Source organism: Podarcis melisellensis (assembly GCF_964234715.1).
Source record: "Podarcis melisellensis genome assembly, chromosome: Z".
NCBI lineage: Eukaryota > Metazoa > Chordata > Lepidosauria > Squamata > Lacertidae > Podarcis > Podarcis melisellensis.
In genome coordinates, this window is record NC_138547.1 from 42595628 (window position 1) to 42619133 (window position 23506).

The window sequence follows — 23506 nt, forward strand, 5'->3', positions numbered from 1 at the left end:
TCTTGACCTAAAACGCAGCTTGCTGAAAGCTCTCCTATGGAGAGAGAGAGACACAGATACAAGAAACCAGACATAAGACAAGAATGCTACACAGTTATTAAGTCAAAGAGTTATTCTTGAAGATGCTGCTGTACTAGTAATCGTGGGTCTTACATGCTAAAATTAACAGTATTCATTGTGGTTGTAGGCCTCAAATTTATGAACTTGAGAAACATATTTAAATAGCAGAGAGCAGTCTTGCTAAATACAGCTGCAATCACAATAACACAGAAGACAACTACAAACCAAAAGCCTGCTCATTGATCTCAGGAACTATCATGGAAAACTTCAAGAAGAAGAGAATGTATGGCTCCAACCCTATCTACCAATTGATCTGTTTAGACTCTTTCTTATGTATGTGCAAACCATAAATGGTTATATGCGACTACTTTCAACTCAGAGTAGTTGCACTGAAACGGATCTAACTTGGTGATGTCCATTAATTCCAATGGGCCCAATCTAGGTATTACTAACATTGTTTATAACCCCTGGTACAGTGATAGCTGGTGCCTACTAGGGCAGAAGGCAGAAGAGGCAACAGTTGGGAGAGCCAGAAACAATGATAGGCAGATCTAACCAATTCTGATTTTGCCCCATTACCCTCCCTGCTGAGTTCTACGGAAGACACTACGATTAAAGAGGGGAGAGCAGGTAGCCGGTGCCAGCACCTGAACTGGATGAGGAGCAGCGTCCCATTTGCCCTACTGGACCATCCTCTACTGCCATAGTCTTTTATGGTTCTCTGCATTTGCTGTTGATATTTACATATCATGAAATACTGTTTTAAAAAATTCAAAACCTTTCCCTTATTCCTTGACCGTTTTAATTTGGGAGCTTGGTTGAGAAAACAAGGACCTTCTCTGACCTCATAGGGAGGGGTCTTGAAATGAAGTGGATTCCCAAAAGATAAGAGCATTCCAGGAAATGTTCCATTCCACCAGGACATCATGGCCTTGCCCTTCACCATTGAGTATATGTCTTGGAGAAATGCCATAGCTCAGTGGCAGACCATCTGCCTTGCATGTGGAGGTTCCCAATCTTACTTCCTTGCCTCTCCAAGTAGAGCTGGGAGCAAAGCCTGCCCAAAACCCTGGAGAGCCACTGCCAGTCAGTGTAGGCAGTACTAAACTAGATGGTCTGATGCCCTAACACAGTATAAGGCAACTTCCTGTGTTCCTTTGTTCTCAAACCTGAAACCTCATATAGTTTTAAATCACACCAACCATTCTCATCTATCATCCAACCTTTCTGGATGGGAAAGCAGGACAAACACATCCTGCACACAAACACACCCCACCCCCGAACTCCTCACTCTTTCTCCCACCATCCCACTCCATTCATAGTCACACTATTTCTTGTCTCCACCCACCCGATCTTCATGCTGCAGCTACCTTGCCTTTGCCGGTTGTCTCTCCTCCTCTGCCGCTGTGGCTAGGCCTTGCCCATGGCCTTTTCTTCCTAGGTGCAGTGGTGTGTCCGCTTCTGGAAGTGTGCTTCCGGATGTGCTGCACCCACTTCTGGGTGTGCTACCGCAGAGGCCGTGGCAGCAGTGGTGGAGGCCATGGCGGAGGCAGAGGCAAGGCGGCAGAAACAGGACACTCCGGAATTCAAACAGAAGCATTTGCAGTTATGGTGAATCCATAATGTCCCGCTCAGTTCGGGACAGTTGAGTGGTATGTTCTCACTATGGCACTGTAAAGAGGTCAGAAAGATGAAGCTCACACTCGGTTAGCTGGTTAACTACATAACCAGCATTGACTGAGCACTCTCCAGAGATTCAAGAAATGTCTCTTGGAATTCAACAGGGTAGCTTTAAGGATATGTTTTAACTTTTCTGCTGTGTTAAACTGGACTCCATTATGCTCAACATTGGTGGGATGATGCCCCCTTATTTTTAGGGACTTTACATCATATTCACTTAGTAGTGCACATATTATAATGCAGCCTAGGGACCACTTTAGCAGACAGGCAGTATAGAAATTCTCCAATAAAACCAACCAATAAAATATGTCCTACCTAAGCCACAAATCCAGGTCTATACTTCCATAGTTTCTTAGAATTGTAGAGTTCAAAGGGACCCCTGAGGATCATCTATTCCAACCCCCTGCAGTGCAAGAATATGCAGCTGCCCCATACAAGGATCAAACCTGGAACCTTGGCATAATCATCACCATGCTCTAGCCAACTGAGCTATCCAAGGAATAATGCTATATAGTAGAGGCAATGAACATGGAGCCTCCCAGGCAGTGCCAGATTTATGTATAAGCTAAACAAGCTATAGCTTTGGGGCCCACTCTCTTGGGGTCCTCAAAAAAATTTAAAGGGGGGGGAGTGAATGTACATTTCCAAAATATAAGTTTTAAAAAAACAAATAAAAAAACCTACATACAGCAACAGTGTTTTGTGTTGTGTAGGCTCCTATTTGTTATGTGCAAATGGCTTTCGATATATATTAGGTCTATAAATTACCATATAGCATACATTCAACACAAAAAGCCGCAACAATTTGTTGTTGACAAAGGACAGCTGGACATATAAAGGGCCCCATTACCTTCAGTAGCTTAGGGCCTCATCAAACCTAAATCCGGCTCTGCTCCTAGGTGTTGTTCGTCTACGGCTCCAAAAATGCTGGACCCTCGGCCATCCTGGCTGGGATTGATGGGAGTTTGAGTCCAGAAACATGTGCCCTTGCAAATCTGAGTAAGCCTTGCCACCATACCCTCATCTAATACAGAGCCTTTATTACTGAGTGGTTTGAGTGGCTTTGCATCCTAGTATCTGCCTTCTTGGGAAGTGATAAACCATGCTAATTTTAAAAGAATGAAACAAAAACCAGTTCATGTTTCTAAGACGCTTCTTCATTTTAAATGGGATCATCACATGCATAGCAACTTCCAGAGGAAAATGAAAAGCAATGGGAAATTGTTTGCTTATACCACCATCTTGTGGCTGCTTGTTTAAAAGACTGTCTAAGGCATTCTTGTAAAAGGTCCTCATCTCTGATTAAAGTACAAAACACCATCAGAAACACATGCACCTGGGTGACCAGTGTGGGAACAAGATGCTGGAGGCCTCATCCACTAAGGCTCTTCTTACGTTCTTGCTCCTGGGACACCTCAATGTCTGCCGTTGATCATAGGAAGCTGCCTTCAACTGAGTCAGACTATGCCTCCCATCCAATCCAATACAATACTGCCTTCTCTGACTGGCAGTAATCTCTCTGGAATCTTTAGTAATCATCTTTTCCCATCTCCACTGAGATCCTTTTGAACTGGCTTGAACTTGGGACCCTTCGGCATGCAGAGTCCATGCTCCCACTTCCCACCCCATGCAACTACACGGCTTGACAACCAGCATTTGGGTAATTTGACTGTGGCCCTTGGCTGGGGCTGATGGGAGCTGTTTTAGGGGAGGACTGTTTAGAGGGAGCTGCCCTAAAATGGTGTGGGACCAGCTTATCCAAAGGACTGTCTTCTCTCATATGAACTTGCCCATTCACTGAGTCCATCATTACAGGCTTGGCTCCATATATCCTCTCCTATAGGTGGGAGGCTGGTAGTTACATTAAGGTTACCAGATTTTTTTCCATGAATCCAGGGACACTTTTCAACTTCAATGGATTTTGTCCAGGGACTGATTTGTAAATTCGGGGACTGTCCCTGGGAAACGGGGACGTCTGGTAACATTAAGTTACATGAGCAGGGCCTTTTCGACCATGACCCACTCTGGCCCGCAGAATTTGGTAAACTTTACTCCTGTTTCCTTTTAGTTTTCAAGACTCAAACTTATATGTCCTCTCGCACTTGTCCTCCTTGAGGGAGCCTGCCTAATTATTGTTTTGCTTTTTTCTTTACTTTTGGTGCTGGATTGTATTATAATCTTTTTTAATTCTTTGTGTTATATGTGTGTGTTGTGATTTTATATAAGCTGTCGTGAGCACTGAAAAAATGGAAAGGTTGAGGACATGAATACAAAACACACATACAAAAGTTGGTCAAATAGTGGTGAGTGGTTTATTTGCCCTTTTCCTTCTTGCTCGTTTGTTTCTCAACATCATCTTGGACGGATGATGAAGAATGGCTATCACTGCTTTCATCACTCTCATCATCACTGTCTTCTTCAAAATCATCTCCTTTGGGGCCTCTTCGTACTGCATTAAAACATGGGCTGAAATGCCACCAAAAAAAAACTTCAATGAGAATATTATGCATTTCCTGGCAGATTCCGGATACACTTAATGGTGGGAAGGGTAGTAAACCAGGGCTGCAGCTATGCTGACCTGTTCAATGTTATTTCCCCATATCAAAATGATATTAGATATGTCGTTCTAAAATGTCACTTGCTATTTAACATTTTTATCATGCCCCCCTCCCGCCCGGTCAAATGTAAGTAATACCCAGCCACACCATTTTCCAAAATGCTCTTTCTTTCCATGCTGCTGGTCACTGGTTGCTCTGCTACTCCCTCTGGGGGGACATGTGAGCAGTGTTTCACCAATGTAGCAGCATTAAACGATTAAAAATTAAGCTATAAAAAGGACAAGGTAATAACGCATTATTAACATAAAAAGTAGGAAGTCATGTGTCCATTTATGTTATCAAAACCATTCCTTAACTCTTCCTTAACATTAAAAACCATGAGTATAGATCTGCCCCTGGTCTGGTAGCAGGTAAGACTATTTTCCAGTTTCAGCACTTACTGGCGATAACTGGACAGGGCTCAGGCAGGCATCTTTCCCTTCCCTTCCTATCTGATCTTTTAACAGGGTGATATCAGGGATCAAACCTGGGACATTATGCATTCATGGTAGCAAGTGAAGGGAAGGATCCCTGTCTGAGACCTGAGCTACCGTAGGTCAGAGTAGATGCACTGAATTTAAGAACCAGTAATCTCACTCAAAAGGGACGTGGGTGGCGCTGTGGGTTAAACCACTGAGCCTAGGACTTGTCGATCAGAACGTCGGTGGCTCGAATCCCCGCAACAGGGTGAGCTCCCTTTGCTCGGTCCCAGTTCCTGCCCATCTAGCAGTTCGAAAGCACGTCAAAGTGCAAGTAGATAAATAGGTATCGCTCCAGCACGAAGGTAAACGGTGTTTCCGTGTGCTGCTCTGGTTCGCCAGAAGCGGCTTAGTCATGCTGGCCACATGACCCGGAAGCTGTACGCCGGCTCCCTCGGCCAGTAAAGTGAGATGTTATAGGAAAGTGTGAGAGAGGGGTTTTTCCTGCTTCCTTCCACCCTAGTCTATTTGCTCTGTCCATTTTTCTCCACCCCCAGCTCAGTTCCAGTAAACCAGGAGTGGGTAGCATGTGGACTTCCAGATGTTGTACATCAACCCCCCAATCAGCCCCTGTTAGCATGGCCAATGGTCAGGGATGCTGGAGTCCAACAGCCTCTCGAAGGCTACAAGTCCCCGAACGCTGCAGTAAGCCCTATCCCCCTAAATCTTCTCCTTTATATACGAACAAGGAAGGCACGCCAATCCGTCATGTCCAATTTAGCTTTCAAAAGCCAAATGCAGCAGCAACAGGTGAGAAATTCTTTACTTGTGCAATGCACCTGCAGATGAAAGACCCACATACAGCTTTGGTAATTTCCCAGTATATGTTACACTCTTGCAGATGTGTTGAAATAACTCACTGGAACCCTATGCCAAAAGAGGTGCCATCTTGAAACTAGAAAAGATAATTCTTCCTTACAGTTTTGCTTCTTTTGATGTATTCAAACATTTCAGTGAGGGTGTGCTAGAAATTAAAATGGTTCAACATCTAGTTAATTATGGCCGTTTTTGCTTGCTTTCTTCTTTTTTAAAAAGGCCTTTTTAAGCAACATCCAATAATATTCCTACCAATATTAACAGTCCATCCACTCCACACAGTCCTTCCTGGGCAAATCACTTCAGCATTGATATGAATCCCATCTCTCACACATTCATTTCCCAGGGCTTATCTTAGCAGACCATTCTTTGCTAATTCTAGTCTCTTGTTTGGAGATGTGCCAGTGGCTCTGCTTGGCTATCCGCAGTTTCAGCACTGGGTGCTGAGAGCAGAGGAAATTGTAAATGCAAAGATTCTATGCAGGAGGTCCATGTGTGGAAACTTTCAACAAATAACCATCTGGCGAGGGGAGAGGAATAATGCCTGAGTGTGTGTGGTTCCATATGCACAGGGAGGGCAATTTATTTTTCATGGTAAATAATTTGATAGCTGAGCAACTTTGTGCTATAAGTTTGTGTGGGAACATAGGGAAGCTACGTTACCCCAGATCAGATTGTCGGCCTGCCTAGTTCAGGATTGTCTGCCCTGGACAGTGGCCTCACCCATACCATATGTTTAAAGCACATTCAGCAATCATATAAAGCAGATGGTTGCCCCTGTATTTTGTTCAGGTTGCTAGGAATTGTAGCTCTGTGAGGAAATTCCACAGGGCAGGGCCTGCCACACTAAAGTGAAGGCCAATCTAATTCAGGGGCACGGGGAACCTCCAGAAATGCCCCATCAGGAGGTCACAGTGATCAAGGTGGATCTTCTAGATATGGGGTGGAAATGTCCTCTCATCTCGTGCTTCCTGGTCCTTTTAAAGGAGATGTCAGAGACTGGACTTTTGGATGTGCTCTGCCACTGAGTTAGAGTCCCTCCATCTTAGAGACATCAACTTGCAAGTGTGGTGGGGCAAGTGTGGTGCCACCAGGAGAAGGAGGAGGATGACCCAGCCACTAAGGCCACATTGCCATTGTGTTCCTGGCTCCTCCAAACTGACATGATCTTTTTTTTTTTAACATGGGGGGGGGTGTCCCTCACAAGCAAATGTTGAGGGGATCCAAAAGGGTTTGGCCCCTAGGAGTCGGCGCCTCTGCTCCCTCCACTCCACTGCATTTTACTGTGAGAGTGCTGAAGTGCCCCATAATGCAGCTGTGCTTTTACACAGGAGGAAGTATCTCTTACCTCCTCTCCAGAATAAAACAGCAACATGGAAGACACGCAAGAAGGATCAGTCCTCCTATCCCGGCACCAAGCATCCGCAGGATCTGTTGAGGGCCTGTTACAGTTCAATCAACATCAGCTTGGCTTGTAACTGTCCTACAACCTAGTAATGAGTCAGCTTTGCTTCATGGCCACATCTGCAATAAATAATCTCCAAAGCACGTGGATGTCTATAGTACACTAGGAGCTGTGCTCCTGTTTGCTCCACCACCACCCTTGCCATTTTCCCCACATTAACCCCCTGGAGCTTCCACTTCCCACCCCATGCAACTACTTAAGCTCAACCTGATTTCTGAAGCCACTTCCCTTTTCTACTCTGTAGCTCTGCTTTATACCCCTTTGTACATGCCTTCACTCCCATGCCTCCTTTCCCCTCCTTTTGTGCAACCCCTCTTGCACATAAACCACTCCATGGTAACGTCTTGCATCTCCTCCTCCTACAAACTGCTACACACTTTGTTCACCTTCTACCCAAGTTATGAAGCATATCCTGCAAGTGTCCTGGGACACACATATCCTTTTTTAAAATCACTACAGAATGGTGATGTTTTGGGTGCCATGATCTTTCCCAACTCCTTTCTTGTTGCAGTCAAGTCTCTGCAGCTAGAAAGCTAGCACAGGAGTAAGACAGAATCTCTACCTCTCTGTTTTGTTTTGTTTTTAATGTGGGTTAGATTTAAAACAAATATATGTTCCTTCACAGGCAGTCTGACATGGTAATGTCCACACTCCTGCCTCTGGACTTCTACCACTTCATTCCGCTGCCCCTGTATAGAGGATGTTAAGTTTTGTACTGCAGTTACATGTTTATTGGGAAAAGTTTATTTCTGGGATTCAACTCTGAGTTCAAACTGCTCTGATGTAAACCAACACTCCTGTGCTATCACAGAAACATAGGAGAACCATTGTGGTGTAACAGCTAAAGTGCTCTCATTCCTATCAGCCCCCGAATTCCTGGCCTGGGGTCAAAACTGATGCGAGTTAGAGCTATTGGAGGGCAGCAGGCCAGGGGAAGCTGTGATAAGGCATTCATTTTAAATTGAGTGTTAGATAGGGAAGTGTCTTGGGGGGAGTATTCCCTATAGGAGGGGAATGAACAATTACTTTACAGTTAATATCCCTTTAAAAAATTAGTTTTATTAGAGATTTTTTTGTGTTGCAACACAAGCAAACAAATAATTGGGTGAAAGTACATTCTATTGCACAGCATTCATGCAGGGTATCATGTCAGCATCATGTGGGTAGGTCTTTTTTTTATTAATATGTCCTTTTATGCCTGTATTTTTCATTATTACATTTTTTCAGAGGCGGTCAAGGTGGCATAGGAGCCAACTCCTAGGGGCCGTGGGTGCTCCAGCCCCCGCAATAAAATATTTCAGGGGCTGGTCCACTGGCAGAGGAAGAGTGCGGGGGGAGTGCACTGCCCCCGGCAGCGTGATCCCAGTAGGGAGCCATCGCAGCTGCCCACCCCCCTGCACTGGGTGCCCTGCCCCTGCAGGAGGTGTGCCCCACCCCCAGGATGCGCACCACGCCCCTTCGGGCAGTGTGCCACGCCCCCAGGACGCATGCCATGCCTCTGCAGATGGCGCGCCATGTCCCCAGGATGCGCGGCCCGCCCCTGCAGGTGACGCACCCCACCCCTGATGCATGCCAGCCTGCCCCTGCCTGCTCTCCACCCCCTGGTGCTGGAGCTTGAAGCTCTGCCCCATGGCTGGTCTCCTGCAAAGTTGATGGGCATTGCCATTCAAATGGTGTGTGTGCACCGTGTCATGTGATCGATTATGTAGGGTGGTGCTTACCTGGGCCTCCACAATATTTTATTCAAGTTGGCAGCCCTGCAAGGTGGCATAAACACCCAGTTGGCCCTCATAACTACCCTGTGAGGTATGTTAGGGTAGTAGGGTTAGGGTCAGGGTCAGGGTCAGGGTCAGGGTCAGGGTTTAGGGTTAGCGTTTAGGGTTTAGGGTTTAGGGTTTAGGGTTTAGGGTTTGGGTCAGGGTCAGGGTCAGGTTTAGGGTTAGGGTTTAGGGTTAGGGTCAGGGTTTAGGGTTTAGGGTTAGGGTTAGGGTTAGGGTTAGGGTTTAGGTTTAGGGTTTAGGGTTTAGGGTTAGGGTTAGTGTTTAGGGTTAGGGTTTAGGGCTAAGGGTTAGGGTCAGGGTCAGGGTTAGGGTCAGGGTCAGGGTTTAATGTTAGGGTTTAGGGTTAGGGTCAGGGTTTAGGGGTTAGGGTTAGGGTTAGGGTTAGGGTTAGGGTTTAGGGTTTAGGGTTTAGGGTTTAGGGTTTGGGTCAGAGTCAGGGTCAGGGTTTAGGGTTAGGGTTAGAGTTAGGGTTAGGGTTAGGGTCAGGGTCAGGGTCAGGGTTTAATGTTAGGGTTTAGGGTTAGGGTCAGGGTTTAGGGTTTAGGGTTAGGGTCAGGGTCAGGGTCAGGGTCAGGGTCAGGGTCAGGGTTTAGGTTTAGGTTTAGGGTTTAGGGTTAGGGTTAGGGTTAGTGTTTAGGGTTAGGGTTTAGGGCTAAGGGTCAGGGTCAGGGTTAGGGTTAGGGTTAGGGTCAGGGTTTAGGGTTAGGGTTTAGGTTTAGGTTTAGGGTTTAGGGTTAGGGTTTAGAGCTAAGGGTTAGGGTTAGGGTCAGGGTTTAGGTTTAGGGTTAGGGTTTAGGGTTTAGGGTTTAGGGTTTAGGGTTTAGGGTTTAGGGTTTAGGGTCAGGGTCAGGGTCAGGGTTAGGGTTAGAGCCTAGCAGCATTTTGAGGCCACCCAGTTGGGGAAGGTTGTCTTATCACAATATGAATTTGAACATTCTGGGGTACACTCCTGGCTGAATCTTTGTCATTGGACACACAAGTGACTACAGTGGCTCTGACTGCCTATGGCTGTTAAGGAATATCGGAAGCTGCCTTTGTACTGAATTGGTCCATCTAGCTCAGTATTGTCTGCACTGACTGGCAGAGGCACTCCAGGGAATCTTTCCCAGCCTTACATGGATATCAAACCAGGGACATCCTGCATGCAAAGCAGATGTCCTACACTGAGCTGTAGCCCTTCCTGGCAGCTCTGGATCGGGCTTGTTTAACTGCAGAAGTCCAGGCATCTGTAACCTCCAGAATGTATCACAGCATTGCATTATTTGTGGGGCATCCATTAAAGTTGAGCTGGAGAAGGCTGCTGCCAGGTTTTTGAAGGAGGTACCTCTTTCACAGGGCAAAACATCTGTGCTGAAGGAGTTGCAGAGGCTGCAAATATGATACCGGGCCAAGTTTAAGGTCTTTCTGTGGAACAACTTGAAGACCAGGGTATCTCTGGGAATGCTTTACATTCTGCACCTCTGCTGAGATATTTCAATGCTGTTAGCATTGCCATATGCTCCTGAGGTTCATCTTATGATCACTTTTTATTCCAGCAGGCCTTTTAACAGTCAGATCTGATTTTATAGTTTTAAACTGGTTTTATATATTTATTGCACTGTTGAGTTTGACGTATGCTACTTAGAGACAATTGTGCTTAAGTGGTATATAATTTGTCTGAGTAAAAATAAATTAAATAGAATAAAGCAAGAGCCTTCTCTTTGGAATGCAATTCCAATAAGCACCCACTGTTTAGACACCTGCTTAACATGCACCTGTTTACTCAGGCTTCCCTTGGGCGATCAAGCTATGTTGATTCATTAATCTGCTCTACTGATTTGCAACGAGTTTGGGACTTGCTTTATGAATGCAATTTTATTTCATACAAAGTATCAGAGTGGTTTGCAACAGTTATACGTAAAACCGTACAATAAAAACCACATTAAAATTCTGAAATCAGAAATCAGCTAGCTATTATGGAGACATGCAGCCTTAATTGCCTGCATAAGCCTATTGGAATAGGAAAGTTTTCAGCAGGCATTTAAAACTGGAAACCGAAGGTGCCTGCTGAATCTCTGTTGGCAGACTATTCCATAATGCTGGACCAATGACACTCAGGGCTTAGGTCTTGTTGTTGACAAATAAGCCTTGCCAACTTGGAGAAGCACCACCAACATGCCTGCAGATGATCTCAGTGATTGTCCTGGGATAGAAAGGTTCAGGTGTTCCCTAAGGTCCCTAAAATTTTCAGTGCTTTGTGAATTACCATATATACTTGAGTATAAGCCAACCCTAATATAAGCCGAGGCACCCAATTTTACCACAAAAAACTGGGAAAAGTTGAGTTTACCACACCACAAACCTGGTGGTGGCAGCAGCGGCCAAGGAAGAACAAGCAGCCCAAAAGGGCTGCTTTCAGGCTGCTTGTTCCTTCTCCGCCAACGCCAACAGCGCCAAAGGCGGAGGAGGAGGAAAGAGCAGCCTGAAAGGACCCTCACTTGAGTATAAGCTGAGGGGGGCATTTTCAGCATAAAAAATGTGCTGAAAAAGTCAGCTTATACTTGAGTATATACGGTAAAACTGTATATACTTGAATCTATTTTGGAAGTAGATGGACAGCCAGTGCAGATGCTTTAACAATGGGCTCACATGTTCTCCCATCAGCAGTCTGGCTGTCACATTCTGCACCGACTGTAGCTCCCTAATCAGGCCCAAAGGCAGCCCCACATAGTGTGCACTGCAGTAATCCAGCCTTGAGGTTACCAATTCCTGGACTACGATGGACAAGGCTATCCCTGTACAGGACAGAGCTGTCAACCTTCCCTTTTTTTGCGGGAAATTCCCTTATTCCAGCACTGTTTTCCACTGCTTCCCGCTGCTACCCTGGATTGTCAGATATCCCGTAGACTGTCCCCGGGACAGGTGAGGCTTCTGATCTCTTATTTTCGAGGTTGCTGATTCCTTATTTTCAAATCTGAAAGTTGACAGCTATGGTACAGGAATGGCTGTATTGTTGATTTTATGCAGTTCAGTGCCATAATATTTCCCCCCTATAATGTTGCTGGCATATAAACATTGCAAATAAGTAAAATAAAAATTCCTCCCTTTTAAGTTACAAAAGCAGTTTGTCATGTGGCATCAGAAGAAGAGAGGCTGCCTGTCTGAGAAAACAAACAAACTCAAAGACTCCAAACATGTGAAACTAGCTGCAGAGGGGTTTTTGTTGGCTCCCGATCTACATTTGTTGTAAATATAACTGTGATGGAAATCCTGCTGGATCAGCCCTAAGGTCCACCTAGCCTGGCAGCCTTCTTTCCAACAGGCCACCCAGAAGCCTCCATGAAGACCACATGAAAGCAACAGGCCTTGCCTCCCACTGTTCTCAAAACTGGCAGGGGAAAATAGCAAACATGTTCAGCGAAGTGAAGAATCAGAGGATTGAACAGGGCAATAAAATTGCCAATTACCCATTGCAGGAGGTAACCCAATAATTTGTGAGATGCTGGAGTCTAAGAGGCCTGTGAAGGGTATGTGTTTTGTCAACAGATTGTTAGAATGCACACAGCGTGTGCTTTGTGGACTATAAGCACGTGTTGTTTATTGACATATGCTGCACACCCTGAAGCATTCAAGTACCAAAACCACTCTACAAACAGACAAACTGGATGGAAAATAAACTCTACAGGAGAAGCACATTGAATTTTGAAGAACCATTTGAAGATGCACTCCAAGACACAATGGGAGCCATAATATCTGTGTGCACTGATGTAAAATGAAACAGATCACTACTCTGTGAAGTCAAAGGGTGCAGGACCTGTCGCCTTCTAGTTGTTGTTAGGGATGATGGAATGAAGGAATTGTAGCCCAGCAACAACTAAAGTGGTACAGCACAACACTTAACCTGGTCTAGTCCAACACTGTTTGCTCTGACTGGTATGACTTCTCAGACAGAAATATTTCCCAGATCGGCTGAGATTTTTACTTAGCTGGCAAGGAGAGAGATATAACCTGGGACCTACTGTGTGAAAATCCTGTGTTCCGAGCTATGGCCCCTCATGCTCATTTGAGAGCTTCCTGGTGCATTATGTAAGTCCTCAACACAGACCTGCAAGCAGTGGGGGCTGGTCCATTAAGTAGGGCAAGTGGGGAACCGCCCCATGAAGCTGAGCTGCTCTCAGCCATCCCTCACCTGCCTGCCTCCTTGATTACAACCAATCCAGGGGCTGGCAATGCATTGTCATCTTCCTCCCCACGATTTTCAGTGTTATCCCTTGAATGGAGGAAGGTGGGGTGGGGGAATCAGAGCGAGTTGGCTCTGCCTTTCATTGGCTCTGACTTCACCTACTGCTGGCTTCTGCCCCAACTAATCCCAAGGGTCACCAGCAGCCACTACTGCTTACAAACCTGACCCTGTATCTATACTACTCTGCTGTGCCACCTGGGAAAAGCAGCAACAAGGTCTTGGCAGAAGGTGGCAGTGTAGGCATAAGAAACTATGTGTGTCCAGCTTTGCAGAACAAGTGAAAGAGCCCTGGAGGCAGAATGACACTTACGGTCTTTGAGTGGAGTGTAGCAGTCCAACTGAACATGCTTTTTAGACGAGAAGCAGCACTTGTGTTCCAGACACAACGACTTGTTGCTCTTTTCCCCAGCTTGGCAAGGCACCACTGCCTGATTTGTTTTGGGTCGACACGCTTTGGGAAATGAAGCAGAAATGCAAGATTTCAGTTCCAAGCCCAGTATAAACATGTACACACTGAGGCACGAGGCAAAGTTATTCCAGACCGCTGCTTCCATTTAGGGTGGCCATGTGTTCCACTTTAAAGAGAACAGTCCTTTAAGTCTCTTCAGTCCAAGTCTGGTTTAAAGAGAGAAGACCCTAAGAAGAGAGAGCAAAAGGGTTCTTAGAGTCTCCCGTCAACAGTGAGTGACAACATCTGGGCAGGTGACTGAGCAGGCATGAAGTTCACCTGGTCACCATCTTCCCCAACTACAGGGTATCCAAGAGCATTCTATACAGAGCAGACCTATTGAAATGAGTGGACCTAAATTAGTCATGTCCATTCATTTCAGTGGGTCCAACATTAGAAGTACTATAGCTTGAATCCATGCAGGGCCATCTTTAGCAGATGTGACACTGTGGTGCAAATATCTGCCCAGCACCCCCAAATTACCATGGATAGTGTTGGGGTGGCCATAGCTGCTCACTGTCAGCCATCTGGGGGGAGGGAGCACAACTCTTCCCCATGCTGCTGCAGAAGAGCCATCCCCACAGAGGCTTGAGAGTGACGTTGCGCCCCTCCCAAGCCTCCTCGGGAGGAGAATGATACCCGCAGAGGCTTGGGAGGCTAGCTGTGGGCCTGCCAGCCATATGATTGGTGGGGCACAGCTTCCATCCTAAGCCTCTGCGGGGGTCGTTCTCCTCCCGAGGAGGCTTGGGGGAGAAGCTGCACATCCACCAGCCTTATGGTTGGCAGGGCGCAGATGGCGGGTGTGCAGGGAAAGGGGAGGTCACCAGCAAAGCCACGCAGCTCCTCCACTTGCTGGGGTGCCCCTGAGAGGCCAGTGCCCTGGTGTGACGCACCACTAAACCCTATGGGAAAGATGGCTCTGAATCCATGTTTGTTTCCAGTGGCGTAGCGTGGGTTGTCAGCACCCGGGGCAAGGCAAGTGATTTGCGCCCCCTAACCTGTGGATTTGCGCCCCCTAACCCGTGGATTTGCACCCCCTAACCCTAACCCCCAGATGTTGTGCCCGGTGCGGTCGCCCCCCCGCCCCCCCCACTACGCCACTGTTTGTATCTATATCAGGAGTGAAGAACCTTTCACACACACACACCAGATGTTGCTGGACTACAACTCTGAGCAGCCTTGACTATGCTGGCTGGAACTAATGGGATATGTAGTTTAGCAACGTCCAGAGGGCCAGAGGTTTCTCAGCCCTGATCTATGCATACAAATTAGCTCAGTGTCCTCTTTCTATGAGACATGTTTCCTTTCTCCGGGGGGGGGGGGGATATGCAAATGGCTGCTATTATGTTTTATTGGAAATTTGCTGAGAGTTCCTTCTCACTTATGCATCAACTCCATGCAAGGGAGAAAAGGAATAGTAGCAGAAAAAAAGCACAGAAAGGCTCACAGAGGGGTCAAGCATCAACGTGGTGGTTTTGAAAGTATGTTTTGGATTGAGCCCTTTGCTTTGGAGTATCTGAATAAGATTCAGGAGGGCCTTTTACCTTTGAAGGTTGGAACAAACTGGGCAATCTCCACACACTAATGAGCTGATTATTTCCAAGTGCCACTTTGAAGTCTGTTTCTCCTTTTGGTGGAAACAGCAACACTGCCGCCGAAAAGCAAAAGAGCCATGCAGCAAGATCTGTGCAAGGCCCTTCTTTCATTTATTTAAACAATTTATATACCACTTAACTACAATAGTCTCTAAGCGGCTTGCAAAGATACTTAATGGGGCTTTGCAATTGCTTCGTTTGTAAAAAGCAGCCCCTACAACGCACAGCAAACTGATTCTGAAATCCACTAGTGGGAGAAAAAGAGGGAACCGAAAGCAGGGTCGCCCTTCTTCTCCTTCAACTTCTTCAGCATCCAGCCACTGCAGCAAGTGCTGCTGACCTTTCGGGAGTCTGTGGGCACATTTGTAAGCAAAGAAAAATGGTCATGGGCACGACACACATGCAGCTGCTCTCCTACCCAGCCCCCAGCCGTTACTCACTTGAAATTGCCTCCTTGCCACAATTGAACTGAGGGTGGGTGAAAAGCATTCCATTGGCTAAAGAAGGATTGTTGCAAGATTCATTTTAGAGGGGGGATGGGGCCCTGCGGGGCCCAGGGAAGTCTGCGGTGGACACCTGCAAGCACATGTGCAGCATGCTGGGGATCCATGCACCACAGCTCAGCAGGAGGAAGACCAAGGCTTGCCTTGTGCTCCATTGGCCTGTTTGGCCCAACCCCTATGCTCTTGGAGTATGGCAAGAATGACCGCTCCCTGCTTAAAACGGGGGGCACCCTTTGCGTGGGCGCGCGCAGCCCCTGGATCTGGAGCGGCTCCATCAGCATCAGCTTGGCTTTGCCTTCCCTCAGGTGGGATACCTGGAGGTCTCCGACTACCTCAGTCAGTTGTCCAATCCCACCTGGGGGAAGCGTTGCCAAGGAGACCAGGCCAGGTAGGGGAGGGATTACCTGCCCACACAATACAGGGAGGATCTTACCTGGGAATCCTCACTTGGCTCCAGAGCCAAGAATGGGAGAGAAAGGAAAACCCTGCTTTATTGGCCTGCCCAGCACTGGATTTATGGATTGTATACAAGTCCTACTCAGTGTAAAACCATCAAACATAAAGAGACTAAGTCCTTTAATTTCAATGGTTATACTCTGAGCAGGACCACCATTGGATAACTATGTACATGTCCGTGAATATCCACAATGTATCTCTAAGTCCTTTTGGTTGTTCCACTACCCTCAGGTGGCGGCAGCCTAGGAAAGCTTATTCTCTGTGGCAGCCCTTAAGTTGTGGAATCCCCTCCCGCCAAAAGTGTGTCTGGATTCTTCACTTTGAATCTTTTAGTGAATGCTAAAGATGCCCCTTTTTACCCTGACATTTGACGCTTGAGATGTCTATTTTAAAAATGGTCCCCTCTTCTCTCTTTGCAAGTTGAAAACAAACTGTTTTTATGTTGTGTTTTCAATTTTTGTAACATTCTCTGGGATCTTAGGGCGAAGGGTGGGTAACAAATAACAACAGCAGCTACTGCTGCCTTGACTTTTTTCTTTTGCTGTCAATGCATTGTTGGGTTACTAGATACAGCACTATGCAAACATTTGATACCTACCATTAATTCTGCATTGGGAGCATCTCAGCCCATCCAAAGAACTGCTCAAACTAGTCCTGTGCATCAGGAGGGCTTTGAGGGCTTCTCAAATAAGATGACCCACATGGTCCCTTCCAACTCTACAATTCTATTATTCTAAGATGCTTACAAACCAGTATGGGTGATCCATGTGCAGCTGCAACATGACAGTAAATTGAGGGTTGATTCCTTTGGACAACCCCTTTTTATTTCCTTTTCCAAACATGAAACGTGGCACTCTGCATAGAATAACACCCCTCAATATAGCTCAACAAAGAGACCTTTCACTGAAGGACCACAGTAACAAACATTTCTAATCCTCTCAAGGACTTGAAGAGGGGGCAATGAAAAATGATGCTACAAAAGCACTTACTCACTGGGTTGAAAAAGGTCACCAGCTGTTCAGATACGATCTGTACTTTCGTCCTTGGCTCAGGGGGAGCAACTTCAGTTTCATTTAAATCATCCAAGGTCGGAAATGCAGAACCTGAAAAACACAGAACAAGTCAAACTCCTGCACGGCAACTCAAGGGGAAAACTCATTTAAGTACCATAATACAGTTTTCCCACTTAAACTCTCCCCCTCCCCGCCCCAATCAAAACACTTTCCCCCTCTCAGCCTCTGATCCCCTCTTCTTCAGATAACTGATGGACTGAGTACTATGCCTTCTGTCTTAGTGGTGGTTGGAGAATATCAGGTCAGTTCAAAATAAAATCTCACTCACCCATGCTTTGTAAGTATATGAAGGAGCCAATCTGGCGCATACAGTGGTACCTTGGTTGTCAAACTGAATCCGTTCTGGGAGTCCAGGTTCAACTCCCAGAACTGTTCGAAAACCAAGGTGTGGCTTCCGATTGGCTGCAGGAGCTTCCTGCACTCAAGCGGAAGCCACATCAAATGTTCAGCTTCCAAGAAACGTCTGCAAACCAGAACACTACTTCTGGGTTTGTGGCGTTCGGGAGCCGATTTGTTCGGGAGCCAAGCAGTTTGACAACCAAGGTACCACTGTATTGCCAAGTCCTGAATAGGTTAGCTGGGAACAATCAACCTGACCACCGATGGCTTCCCAGATACTCAGTGCTCCACAAAGGTAGCACTGGTTTTGGGAGGGTAATTGCTGCTATCCCATGAGGATCAGAGACCATCTGGTGCACTCCTAGAGATGTGTGGAAGCTGATGGATTCCTGAATGCTGCAAGAGATTTTCCGGAAGGCAATTCTGCCAAGGTCCTAGTCTCCCTGTGGAATGTTGAGGCATGGTGGGCCATAGACACAACTGCACCCAAATGTCCTCTCTGGTGCTGCGGAAGTTAGGCAACCACCCGATTTACTGAGGAGTTCCAGGCAGGTGGAGACAATTTCAGTACAAGGCGTATAAGTTTTGCTCTGAAGGAGACTGTACACATGGAAGAGCACATAATCGTGCCTGTGTGGTGGTTAACGTGGAGAAAACAGCCTACTTGGCAACCCATGTACCACTTAGAAAAGCTATTATACCCTCATTAACCCAGTCTTGGAGCCATCAGATGCCTACCGTGGAAAATAACAACAACAAAAAACAAAAAACAACCAATTATTATTATTATTTATTTATACGCCACCCTCCCCAGCCAAGACCAGCTCAGGGTGGCTAACAACCAATAATAAAAACGAGTTGAATGAATACAACTTAAAAACAAGATTAAAATACAACATTAAAACAAATAAAATGCAGCCTCATCACAGGAGGAGAAAGGAAAAAGAAAGAGGGGGAGGAAATCAAATCGATTCCAAGCCAAAGGCCAGGTGGAACAACTCTGTCTTACAGGCTCTGTGGAAAGAAATCAGATCCTGCAGGGCCCTGGTCTCATGAGGCAGAGCATTCCACCAGGCCAGAGCCAGTGTTGAAAAGGCCCTGGCTCCGGTTGAAGCTAATCTAACTTCCTTAGGGCCCGGGACCTCTAGGGTGTTGCTATTTATGGACCTTAAGGTCCTCCGTGGGGCATACTGGGAGAGGCGGTCCTGTAGGTACAAGGGTCCTAGGCCGTAAAAGAAAATCTGCAAGGACAAAATTATCTGCTTCATATGGACTTGAGTGCTGCTCTTGCTGGCTGTTGAGGGTAAAGTGGTGTGTCTTCAGTGATGTAGCCAGCCCTGGGGAAAAAACCACCCTGGGGCCTGGACCCAGGAGGTGGTGCTTCCGCTCTTGGTTGAAACTGGTTATCTTGATATACTCCAGTTCAGGTTCAGGGCCAGTTTGGGCATAGAATCAGCCTTGATCACTCTGATGGGTGACATTCGGGTGAAAGACAGAAGCACCATGAACCTGTTGACTCCCCTAGATGACTCAGTGGGTTGAGATACCACAGACCACAGTGTATGTCTGCTCTGAGTGAGTTCGTAGTTTGTTTTGTGGTGGCTTCACTACTACTTACAGGGTCTGTTCCATTGAAAAGTATTGACTGATGGTACCTTGGACCTCTAGGAGTTGTTGGGTACCACAATTTTGTTTCCAACACTATTTAATATCTACATAAAGCTGCTGTGGAGCTTTTCATTAGAAGCTTTCTGGCAAGATGTCACTCAGTTCCATTTCTCTGTAACATCTCAAAACATCTCAAATCTCACTAAACTGGTGCCTGGGTGCATTTGTGAGCTGGATGACAGCAAATAATCCTGACTATTTGCAAAATTGCATTGGACTAATGGAAGCTGAAATCCAACAACTGCCAGAATGAAACATGCTGGCTACTTTTGAGCTAGCTCAGGACTTGCAGCAGCTGTCTACAACTTCAGACAAGTGCTAGGGCTCTCAAATCATTTCTAAGCTTAGGAAAGTTGGGGATTGTTAACTGAAAATGACCCAGTAGGCCAACCTTTTAAGCCTAGTGGTCCTATTTAAGCACAAAGGCAATACGTTCCCTGGGCTATGGATTGAATTGATACCTACTGCATTCAAAGCATGTATACTTCAGCACTGAGTGGTGGCACTTTTCATTATTTTTTAAAAGATATTTATTGAAGTTTTACAAACAAAAGAAAGTTACAGAATAAGAAAAGAAAAAGAAAAAGTACAAAAATACAAAGAAAAATACAAAATGCATGAAAAATAAAAAAACAGTTAAAAACAGATCAATCTTTTCGTATCTTATATTTCATTTACTTGTTTCCTGACCTCCTCACATCTCCCTTTTTTGTATTCCAGTTCACATAGTTAATTCAGCAAATCCTTTCCCTCTTCGTTTTTATCTTAATTCTATGTCTTAACATATTAAAACTTCATATCTTCATCTGATTATCAATCCATTTTTACATATTCTTTTTAGCTTTGTTGCTAATGCCATTTCATTTCAATCCAACATCATTTTAACATTCATTAATTTTACAATATTTCTGTAGATAGTTTTTGAATTTCTTCCAATCTTCTTCCACCAACTCTTCTCCCTGGTCTCGGATTCTGCCAGTCATTTCCGCCAGTTCCATATAGTCCATCACTTTCATCTGCCATTCTTCCAAGGTGGGCAAATCTTGTGTCTTCCAATACTTTGCAATGAGTATTCTTGCTGCTGTTGTAGCGTACATAAAGAAAGTTCTATCCTTCTTTAACACCAATTGGCCGACCATGCCCAGGAGAAAGGCCTCTGGTTTCTTCAGGAAGGTATTTTTAAATACCTTTTTCAATTCATTGCAGATCATCTCCCAGAAGACCTTAATCTTTGGGCACGTCCACCAAAGGTGAAAAAATGTACCTTCGTTTTCTTTACACTTCCAACACTTATTGTCGGGCAAATGATATATTTTTGCAAGCTTGACTGGTGTCACAGACACCAGTGATGGCACTTTTCAAAGCAGTGATGGGAGTAGTAGGGAGAGGGAGAGGAAGAAATTGATTGGGGGATAAGAACTAATCCAGGCTACCAGTTTGCCCACATGCCATTTAGATCAACAGATACACACAACCAGAGTACAGATTGGATATGGTCAACTAGTGCCTAGCCATTCTGTTAACCCCCCCCCCCACACACAACACCTTGAATTTTAAAAGCTGGTGGCCTTATAAGTTTTCCCAAGCAATTCCTCTATTGTCAAACATTGCAAGCTACCTTATGTTTAAGAACTATTCTTTATAATACTCACTTGGGCCAACAGCATGATACAATACACACAAGCATTTTGCTAAAATCTGGGTCACAGAGATCATCATCAGTATTATTTCTGCAATGAAAAACAAATAATGTGAACTCCAGCAAGCCTTCACCTGCTTATTGAGGGAAGAAGACTCAAAAGTCTTGTCTTACTTGGATTACTTTTGCATGGGGCAACACAATCATTTTGCATGGGAACCCCAGATCAATTCCACATGTTAAAAAAAACACTTTGTAGAATCACACTTGATATCAGGGACTGGTTGGGTGCAGAGGATTGGTGGGAGGAACTAGCTGGGAAACCCCCAGGGGAAGAAGGCTGAGAGCTCAGGGATTGGTGATGGGATGATGGAGTGGTCAGAGGGAGAAGAGGGAGTAGACTGGGAAGAGGAGACGTCAGAAGCTGAAGAGGTAACAGGGTTTAGTGAGCTGGGAGAGTCTATGGCAGAGAGAAGTCCAGAATTAGAAACAGAAGTTGAAGTAGGAGAGGAGGGAGGCCAAGAAGCAGAGATGAGTCTGGCTGGTGAAGAGTCAACAGGTGTTTCCCCTTCCTGCTGCAACAAGCTCCCCTCCCTCCTTGTACCGTAGAACCAAGAGAGGCATGTAGAGTGTGGACAAGGTCAGCATCACACAGTTTCAGTCTTGGATTCCTTGGGGAAAATCCTGGAGAGATTGGGACTTAGGCAGCTGTGGGAAGGTGGGGACCTTCAGTCTCTGCAACTGCTTCATGGGGGGCAAGCCATACCAAAAAGGACTTGCTGTGCTCATTAGGCCTGGCACTCCTATGCAGACCCTGTTTTTGCTGATAAAGCATTAACTCCACTTGCTTCGTGTGCTTTACTGCTGACTCACTCCAGGCGCTTGCCAGCTCAGTCCAGCAAACCTCTCAACTCCATAAACTTCATTTCAGACCATGAAAGGGTCATTGGATGAAGGTTGGATGAGGGTGAGTTAGTGTGGCAGTTATGAGTTAAGACCAGGTTTGAGGAACCTGTGGCCCTCCAGTTGCTCTTGAACTCCCATCATTCATGACCATTTGCCATGGTGGCTTGGGGCTGGTGAGAACTTAAAATCGTAGAATTGGAAGGGACCACAAGGGTCATCTAGTCCAACCCTCTGCAATGCAACAACTGGAGCCCAACACCTGGAGGGCCCCAGGCTCCACATCCTTAGTTTAGACTTAGCTGGGGAAGATAACCAAGTTCACAGTGGGTGGCCTTGGCCCAATCTTCCTCTCTCAGGCATTGCACTTAATGGGGGGTTTTGAGAATGTATCGGGGTGCATCTAAGTACAGTGGTCTGAGCTCAATGGAATAAGATAGGCAACAAAGGTGATAATAAAAATCATGCTGCCACCTGATTGAAGAAACCTTAGCGGATTGAACTTTACTCAAGTAGCTAGATTGAATTTGCATAGATTCTCACCTAAGTAAAACAATCAGACTCTCCCCATCCCACATAATTTTGTCTTTAAATAAATAACACGTCACAGCAGATACCCAGAATTCATTACCTCATGTGTCAGGATGGTGAACACTACCTGCAGGTGTTAGGGAGGTAGGTCTGATAATGCTCACCACCTGTAGTTTCTGAAAGTTTCTTTTTTTTAAAAAAATGTTTAATCTGCTGCCCTAGTGGCCTCTCACTTCAAAGTTAGTAATATTTTAATCAAATTAAATTGATGCATCAAATCAGCTCTGGGTTTAACCAGCAAACCCTGATTGACTTTTAGCCAGAAATGGGACATTCCCAATGGTAGAAACCTTTAGTGCAGATCTTAACTTTCCAGAGAACAGTGCAAATCTTGCTTACTTTAAACCGGGGTGCAGGACCTTAATATTACTAAGCAAACTAAGGGCATCCTAATTCATACTAACTGCAGAGACATGGATGGAGAAGAAACAAATCATCTAACCGAATACAGGGTTATGATAAAACTGATAAATAAAACTCACAGTAAGGTTAAAGTAGATTCATTTAACCTTAGATACTGAGAGGTCTCCAGCCACCCTTTCTAGCTTTTAGAAAAGAATCAATTGTCCTATGGCTCAACTGAAGTTACATACATTTCTGTATTTTGAGGTCACTGCACACTTGTAAGCTTGCAGGCTCTTTAAGGAAATGGTTCAGTGTTGTAGCTATGGGGATTTCTATTATGACTTACACGCTTGGTAATGACTTCCAGAGAGGTGGCTATTTTAACCAGTTTGGATATTTTAAAGATCATGATCTGTTGTTGAATGAAATTATGCCACAAGTCTTTAAGGTCTCAAATGACTCTTAAAAGGTTACCAGATTTTTTTCAAAGAATCCGAAAAGAGAAAAAAAAGTTATTAAAAAAAGTTTTGTTTTTTGTTTTGTTTTTTAAAAAGAAGTAATATCTTCTCTTCGGTAGTTTCCTCTGTCACCTGGCCATCCACTGGCCCCCGGCCTGCTCTCTTGGAACACTAGCCGCCATATAGTAGGCTTGGGTCAGGCCTGGGCTCGGCCACATGTCCTCCCAGGGCTCTCCTCCTTAGCAGTGGCGTAGCCAGGTCAGGGCTCTCCCCTTTTTTCTCCTTCCTCTTCCTCTCTCTTCCTTCTTCTCTCCTCCTTCTCCCTGCGTCAGCTCCAGGGTTTCCATGGCCCCAGAGCACTGCTGGGGTCAGCCGGGTGGCTGGGTGC

General features: G+C 45.7%; 1 protein-coding gene across 1 annotated transcript; it reads right to left on the minus strand.

Moving 5' to 3' along the window:
* Nucleotides 1-4033: 4033 nt before the first annotated feature.
* On the minus strand, nt 4034-22938 carry FMR1NB (FMR1 neighbor). Its single transcript, XM_081897690.1, has 7 exons — nt 22909-22938; nt 22383-22431; nt 20835-20912; nt 17092-17205; nt 13411-13551; nt 6981-7074; nt 4034-4206 (listed from the first exon to the last, which is right to left on the minus strand). Exons 3-7 carry the CDS (start codon nt 20899-20901, stop codon nt 4053-4055), a joined length of 570 nt encoding a protein of 189 aa, XP_081753816.1. The 5' UTR covers nt 20902-20912; nt 22383-22431; nt 22909-22938; the 3' UTR covers nt 4034-4052.
* Between the last annotated feature and the right edge of the window lie 568 nt (nt 22939-23506).